General features: G+C 47.0%; 2 protein-coding genes and 1 non-coding gene across 8 annotated transcripts in view; 1 reads left to right on the forward strand and 2 right to left on the reverse strand.

Moving 5' to 3' along the window:
• Nucleotides 1-124, reverse strand: part of Mynn (myoneurin) — a 28,854-nt gene extending 28,730 nt beyond the window's left edge. For all 5 annotated transcript variants that reach the window (XR_005974919.1, XR_005974920.1, XM_041659002.1 and 2 more), the window contains exon 1: nucleotides 14-124. The gene's annotated coding sequence lies outside the window, so the exon portion shown is untranslated. The remainder of the gene's footprint in view (nucleotides 1-13) is intronic.
• A 485-nt stretch (nucleotides 125-609) lies between these two features.
• On the forward strand, nucleotides 610-5,294 carry Actrt3 (actin related protein T3). 2 transcript variants are annotated; one of them, XM_041659006.1, is made up of 2 exons: nucleotides 610-656; nucleotides 3,672-5,294. In XM_041659006.1, exons 1-2 carry the CDS (start codon nucleotides 637-639, stop codon nucleotides 4,585-4,587), a joined length of 936 nt encoding a protein of 311 aa, XP_041514940.1. In that variant the 5' UTR covers nucleotides 610-636; the 3' UTR covers nucleotides 4,588-5,294. The 2 variants fall into 2 exon arrangements, with proteins under 2 accessions (XP_041514940.1, XP_041514939.1); XM_041659005.1 differs by lacking the exon at nucleotides 610-656 and adding an exon at nucleotides 2,597-2,958.
• Nucleotides 1,473-1,545, reverse strand: Trnav-aac. The gene has a single exon. It is a non-coding gene; the product is annotated as a tRNA-Val (tRNA).
• Nucleotides 5,295-7,856: the final 2,562 nt, after the last annotated feature.

Below are 7,856 nucleotides of genomic sequence, written 5' to 3' on the forward strand. Positions count from 1 at the left end.
GGGCGGCACTCACCGGTAGCCGCCCAAGGGAAACAGTTTCTTCACTCTCTCGCCGCCATCTTGGGAGGACGTCACCGCGGCGCCCCGCCTCTCCCTTCCTCCTCCGCTGCGGCGTCACGTCCGGACGTGCGGTCCGGGGTGGGCACCGGCGCTAGGACTCGAGGTCCGCCAGGGGGGGCGAGCTGGTTCTCAGAGGCCTACCGTCCCGGCATGCCCGGCCGCCGGGACACACTTCCAGTGCTCACTCACATCCTACGCCAGACGCTCACCTGGTCAGCCCGCAGCATCTGGGCCGACCCCCGGCTCGAGTGCACAGCCGGCCTCTGCGGGAGCCGCGCTGCGCACTGCATGCTGGGACTTGTAGTTCTCTTCCTCTCCTGTCATCCTCTCTTCATTAGCGCCCCTCCAGTGGCGACGACGGCGCTGTGCACCCTGGCTCTTGACCGTGGCCGGTGGGAGGGATGTGCTTGAGTCAAGACCAATCACTCCTTCCTCTCTTGCATACCCGAAAGCTCTTGGGACCCCCAGAGTTCTGCTTGAGCCGGCCCGCTGACGCTCATCTTCCAGGAGGCCCTTACCTGCAGACAGAAGACAGAGAAGCACCAAAGCCAAGCAAGCCAGCAGGGCGCACTGGGCATGCGCAACATGAGAGGAAGGTGGGCTTTCTACCGGAAAAAGGTTTTCCAGCATCTGAACCTGGACAATTTTAGCACAATTATTTACATCAAATTCAGATTTTCTGCAGTAAAGGAAGAAGCGCACAGTTATCGCTGCACTGCACGAAAGTGCCAGCAAGTTTTGATGTGTTCAGGTAGATTCCTCCCTAGACTCTGCGGACGTTTTAAATCTTAAAAACCACAACTTTGTTGTTTAAAAAGTTGTTTTTGGACCTTACGGAATTTACCCATGACTTATTATAAAAGACAGTCTCAGAGAATCTGAGACTTTTCCCCTACCGGAATCTTTGCATTATAACATCTCTGTAAGAATTCGTGAATAAAACCATAGACGTGTTAGTAAGAATAATTTTGAGGCTACTTTATTTTATATTTCTGAGTATAAATTTATTTTTAATTTTACCCTTTTGTCGGGCTCCTTTCGATAACGGGTTAATTCGGAAATATATAGTGAACTTGTCATACAGATTAAGAATAAAACACAGTTTGGCAATGGAGGGGAAAGCGGAATCTCAAGAGGAAAAAGTAAGTGGCTAATACAAAAGTGTTCAGAGGCGATAGAGCTAACAGTTGGTTTTATTTGGCTGGTGGATCAACAGCCACCTCATCAGTACTTTTTGCTTGGTGTTCTCGGGGTGTTTGTTTTCAACATTAAAATAGTTGAATAAAAACAGATTTCTTAGCGTATTTCCCCGGGTGGCAAGTTGCCACTTGCAGGATTTATCGTCATGGTTTTGAGAGCCTAGCTTTTGAAAAGCCCAGACAACAAGCAATAGCTGGAAGGGAAAAAAAGTGTGTTTCCGCCCGGTTTCGAACCGGGGACCTTTCGCGTGTTAGGCGAACGTGATAACCACTACACTACGGAAACCCAGCTGGCCGGGGCTGGTGAATGGCTCTTGATATGTGATGTTCTCATATACGCTTTGCAAATGTTAGAAGATCCATGTAATTTTCAGTGGGGAAGGGGGGGGGGGTCACATCGTTAGCTAAATGGTGCTGAAAGAAACTATTTCAAAGTCTGAACTTGTTTGCAAACTCCTGCCGCTAGAGACCAGGCACCCTCGTTTCTGGCCCTTTTGTTTAGTTTTCGACTCAGTTCTGGCAGGTTACGCTCTCCTGCTGGAGAAACTGTGGCGCGCAGTTGCCAGGGTCCCCTCCCCTCGGCCTGCTTCTGGTGGGAGGACGTGTAAATCACATTTTCTTCCCCAATACTGCTTCCGAATACTTACCAAAGGTCCTAATTTGTGCCAATTTTAAAACCCCTAGATGAGAGATGTGCCAGATCAGACACCAAAGACGCTGTTTGCCGCGCAATGTACTTTCTTCTGAACTGAACTTCATAATAATCTAAGGAATTTCTTTTCTTACCAACTGACGGACGTGTCCTTATTTCTAAAAATCAACCCCAGGAAATGAAAATTAGCTTCGCTTCAGAGAACCTAGAGATAGAATCCAAAAAGATGAAAAAGAAGAGGAAAAGAAGGAAAGAAGAAATGAGGAATGGGAAAGAGGATGGGGGAAGGAGGGGAAGCTAAGCACCCCAGAACTCAGAGGCTGAAGAGGGGAATTCTAGTGAGTTATCTTGGCCAGCATTGATAAAATGTCTTACAAAACAACCAAAAGCGTTCTGCCCTTTTAATTGCGTACACCTTTAGAAACTACAGGAAAGACGTGGCATTATCTACGATACCTACAGGACATAAATTCGTTTCACACCCCAGCACCCCCCGAAGTTGAGCGTTCCTGCAATATTCCCAGGCCATCCCCCGGTTTCAAGGGTCTCCCCTTGACCCAGAAACACTCCGGGTAACTCAAGGACTTTGGGACAGTCATTTTTTTTAATAGCTTGTTATAGTTTTCTAGAAAGTTCCTCGCAAATCGTGAGCTTTCGTATGTTTCGCGAGGGAGGCCTGGTTTTCTGGTGTTCAGGTTACGAGTTTCCAGCGGCTGCAGTGAGACTCAGCCCAGAGAAGCGGCCACACGGGCCGGCGGGTGGCTGGGTCTTCTGTGACGCGGGGCTCCGGGCGCTGGCCTTTCGGGAGGGGCGGCCCCTATGCCGCAGAGGCAGCAGCGCCGGCGACATGAGCGGCTACCAGCCACCGGTGGTGATCGACAGTGGCTCGGGAATGATCAAGGCGGGCCTGGCTGGGACCCGGGAGCCCCAGTTCGTTTACCCGAACATTCTGGGCCGGGCCAAGGGCCACAACACTGCAGTGGACTGCGCGCTGGAGCTGTGTGTGGGTGACCAAGCTCAGGAGCGCAGGAGCTACCTGTCCATCAGGTACCAGGAGATGCTGCAGCCTGGGTGGGTGTGGGAGAGGGCGGAGAGTCCAGAGCTAAAGCCACCCTGAAAGGACCAGGGAGAGAAACCCCCTCACGAAAACCTCTGTTCTCTTTACACAAATGTATTCAAATGTATATGTGTCCGCCTAAGAATGTGACTTAATTTATAGCTTTGGCATGGTCTCTTGAACTATTTACAACTCTACCAGAATGTGGAAATTTCCCAACTTTTTGAAGTCACATTCTCCAAAGAGGAAAAAAACTGGCTAAGCAAAATGCCTGTAGAGAAAGGTAGCCATTTACTGGCGTTTATCTTCTGTTGTTGACCAGAAAGCAATACTGATCAATACTCACATTAGCTGAAACAGACCAGAGAGGACACATATTAAAGGTCTATGTAGCACACCTTTAATCCCAGCAGAAGCAGAGGCAAGAGTCTGAATTCCAGACCAGCTTGGTCTGCAAATTGAATTCTAGGCTTAGCCAGGGCTATGCAGTAACAGTGAATCAAAACAAGAACGATCAAATTTAATATATATAATATATATTTATATACAATATATAACATATTATGTATATAAATCCTATTATATATTAATTATATATTTATATTATATAATTCATATATATAATTTATATAAAATCTAAGAACCATCATTAACAACAACCACAAAAGCACAAGCCTTACGTATCTTATTGTTCTCCCTCCAGCTATCCGGTGGACCGGGGCCTCATTTCTTCCTGGGGGGACATGGAGATCATGTGGAAGCATATTTATGACTGTAGCCTGAACCTGAAGCCCAGGGATGGCCCAGTCTTGGTTACAGAGCCTGCACTGAACCCGCTGCTGGACCGGCAGCACATCTCTGAAGTGTTCTTTGAAAACCTGGGCGTCCCTGCCTTCTATCTGTCTGTCCAGGCTGTGTTGGCACTCTTTGCTGCCGGCTTCACCACTGGCCTGGTGCTGAATTCAGGTGCTGGGATTACTCAGTGTGTGCCGGTCTTTGAGGGTTACTGTCTACCTCACGGTGTAAAACAGCTAGATGTGGCGGGACTCGACCTCACCAGCTACCTCATGATGTTGTTGAAGGACGATGGTGTCATGCTGCTTAGAACTGGGGACAGAAAGATTGTTTCGGACATTAAGGAGAATATCTGTTATGTGGCGATGAACTATGAGGAGGAAATGGCCAAGGAACCTGGCCTAGAGAAAATGTACACACTGCCTGATGGGAAGACTATCAAACTCCATAACCAGGTCTTCCGTTGCCCAGAGGCCCTCTTCTCGCCAAGGCTTCTGAATGTTGACGCGCCTGGCATTGATAAGATGTGTCTCAGCAGCATCATGAATTGCGACACAGATCTCAGGAATGCCTTCTTCTCCAATATTATCCTTGCTGGAGGATCCACCACTTTCCCTGGTTTAGACAAGCGACTGATTAAGGATGTGGCAAAGATGGCACCGGCCAATACCCCTGTGCAGGTTATCGCTCCCCCAGAGAGGAAAATATCAGTGTGGATGGGGGGGTCTATTCTTGCATCTTTGTCTGCCTTCCAAGACATGTGGATCACTGCTGCAGAATTTGAAGAAGTTGGACCCAATATAGTACACCAAAGATGCTTCTGAAATGCAGACGAAAAATGATGAGTAAAACATTTTTGAGTGTACACAACAAAACACTGTGGGTATTCTAATTCTGGGAGAACAAAAAAAAAACCATTTCTGTTATTGGGATGGCCACTTTCTTTCCTAAAATGTTTTTGGTAGTTCTGGGACTCAGAGTCTCATGCGTGCTAAGCACCCTACCACTGACCTATATCCCCAGCCCTCTTTTTAACTTTGTATTTCAAGATAGGATCTCCTGTTACATTCATTGCCCAGGCTGGATTTCAATTTGTGATCCCTGGGCTTCAATCTCCCAGGCGGCTGGAATTTAGAGGCCTGTGACTTTGGGCCTGGTTCTCAATATAACAGGGCAGGAAATGGTGCAATTGTTAGGTTTCAAACCCAGGACAAAGAGCGAATGTGCCTATTTAACACACCAGACTGGACAATGAGTGCCAGGTCCTCCCGGCATTCCTCTATCCCTGCCTGTTACAGGGCCCTCCTGGATGGCATACCCCACCCCTACCCTAAATTTCTCTCCTCCCATCTGCCCTCCCCTACATAATCCGTTTTGGTTACCTCTCCTCTCCTTGGGCCTCCTGGCTGCTGGTCCTGGTTCCCCTCTTTGCCCTTGCCCTCCACACGTGGCTCAGGGTCCTGACCACTCTGGACGCTCCCATTTGTCTCTGCCTCTGGCTATGTCTCCCTTTTGCCTACAATAAACTTTCTCTGGCACTGAACCTAGAAGCAGTCATGTCCTTCCTTCTTTCGTGTCTTAATTCTTTTTTTTTTTCATTTTGTAATAATAATGGTCACAGTTGTATGAGATATGGGGTACAGGAAAGAAACTACCAAAATGGCCACTCCGTTAGGGGGAAGTATCCAAGGCTTCTGGAGAAGTCCGAAGCTGAGAGGGAAGCCAACTGGGCATGGCCAGGGCTGTCTACAAGAGAGGCAAAGGAGTGAGAAAGAGCAGGGGTGGACAATTCTTGCAGATTTTTAAGTGTCAGGTCCAAAAAAAACTCCAGACGAATGGCGAACCCTGGTGCCTGTCAACATACCCACGAGCATGCTGGCCTCCAGGCTCACTTGGTACCCCTGGCTCCTCTCAGCTCTTCTCATCCGTCCCTTACCTTAAACGTTGCCAGTCATGGTCTTCCCTTCCCCCGGCTTCTCATTTCTATATAACCCTGTGATTTTGGCCGTGAGCTCCCCTGGTCTTCCACTCGGCCCCCTCACTCTGTACTCTCCTGCTCTTCTCCCACGCTTTTTCTCCTGGGCCAGTTCAGTAGGCTGGCCATGTCCAGTGTGCTACGCTGCTTCTCTCCCTTCTCTGAACTCTTCCAGACAACCCTGACTGTTCTCTCCCATAAGTCTACTGTAACAACCTTCCCCTCACCCACATCTTTGAGAGGAAACGTCCTCACTTCACACAATAAGGAAGATGAGTAGCTGGGGGAAATGACTCTTGGGGACAGAAAACATTTATCCCAAGTACCTGAGGAATGCTGACTTTTGTCTAACTACCAAAAATCCTTCTATAGTCCAACTTGAATTCCTTTCTAGACATATGGACTCCCTGAGACCTAAGAGGTATTAATTGCCCATAAAAATAAGTTAAATGGCTGGGCGATGGTGGCGCACGCCTTTAATCCCAGCACTCAGGAGGCAGAGGCAGGTGGATCTCTGTGAGTTTGAGACCAGCCTGGTCTATAGAGCTAGTTCCAGGACAGGCTCCAAAGCTACAGAGAAACCCTGTCTCGAAAAAGCAAAAAAAAAAAAAAAAAAAAAAAAAAAAAAAAAAAAATGTTAAATGCTTTTATGGAAAGCAGTAGTCTTGATTTTTTTTTTCTCAGAAAGAGAGCAATGTACATGTTCCATTTATTTATTTTTGACAGACTATCTTGGTATGGGAGTTCTTGCCAGACTTGTAGCCCCAGCTGGTCTTGAACTTGCAGTAATTCTCCTCTTGCCTTCACCTTCTGAGTGTTGACTTCACAAGTCTAGACCACTGCACCTACCTTAAAATTTTCTATGTGCAATGAATAAGATGTAAGGTTATTGAAGTTTAAGGTAATGCAGGGTGAAGAGGGCCAAGGAAAAATGCCCTGCCCATGACTAGAACCCAGACCAGGGGCAAGGAAAAAGCATATTTACTAGAACGAAGAGGAGGGTTCTAGCCAGAAGGTAAGTTAAGGCTAACAAATGAAAGTCTTGTTACAGCCCAGCATAGATGACCATTCGGATAGTTTACAGCCAACTGAAATTCTTTGTTCCAGCTGGCTGGGATGACACTCAGGTATTTGGTCCTGAGAGTGAGGTTTAGGAAAGCAAAACCCAGGATGAGTAGTTGTTGGGGAGGTTTTGAGTAAGCAAGCAGTTCTACAGAAGCTAAGATAAGCAGTTAGCTGGGGGGGGGGGTGTTGCACAAGCAAGCAGTTCAACAAAAGCTAAGATGAGTTAGCTGGTGGAGAGGTTTCTGTTCAAGAAGCTAAGATAAAGTGATTAGCTGGAGGGGGAGGTTTGCACAAGCAAACAGTTCAACAGAAGCTTAAGATAAGATAGTTGGGGCATCTTGACCTTGGGTTCCTAGAATAGAGTTGGGTAATTCTCCACAGGATTCTCCGTCAAGGAGGTCAAATTCTAGTTAAATCTGAAATGGTCTCAGTAAGAATATTAGATGAAGGAACCTCTACCCTATCCTGCCTCATCACAGTCTTTATGGTTAAATGCTCCAAGGCAGAGGGGAGCAGCAAAGACTTAACTGCAAAGACTTAACTGCGGGAGGTCAGGGAATTTATTCAGATGAGTGAAGTGTTAATTTGGAGAATAAAATTGGACTGGAAAGTTTCAAGAGATTCAGTGATCAGTCAGAAAGTTATTAATTCAGATGAAAAGTACTGTATTCTTATACTCAAGACGATAAACAATAGGAATTAAAAAGAAATTACAAAAGCTGATGAGCCTTGGTGCCTAAAGATTAAACACCTAATTAGGTAGACATTAGGGTCTGAGGTGACCTATAGCTGAGACAACAGTAGAAATACTGATGCATAATTCGAGGTATTTAATATGGGCTCATTCAATGCAATAGTGCTAACCCAGGAGTTTCCTGTCTTTAAGGCTATTACTTAAGGAGGCTCATTAAACCTAAATGTTCAGGGCTAGCCTGGACAACATACTACTGTTCCCTCAAAGTTTGGTTCTTGGAACCCTGACAAGGGGCAGTGAGGGACTGGAAGAAGGACAGACAACCAGAGAGACATACAGAAAAGCTGGGTCAGTAGAGA

This window comes from Microtus oregoni, unplaced genomic scaffold (assembly GCF_018167655.1).
Source record: "Microtus oregoni isolate MIOR12 unplaced genomic scaffold, Mior012 000010F_ref0000083, whole genome shotgun sequence".
Classification (NCBI taxonomy): Eukaryota; Metazoa; Chordata; class Mammalia; order Rodentia; family Cricetidae; genus Microtus; species Microtus oregoni.

Excerpts from the sequence above, each read along its gene's own strand:
- Actrt3 (XM_041659005.1), top strand. The coding sequence starts at position 2,759 with ATGAGCGGCTACCAGCCACCGGTGGTGATCGACAGTGGCTCGGGAATG. Across the intron at positions 2,959-3,671 it reads AGGAGCTACCTGTCCATCAG|CTATCCGGTGGACCGGGGCC; the intron begins GTACCAGGAGAT and ends TTCTCCCTCCAG.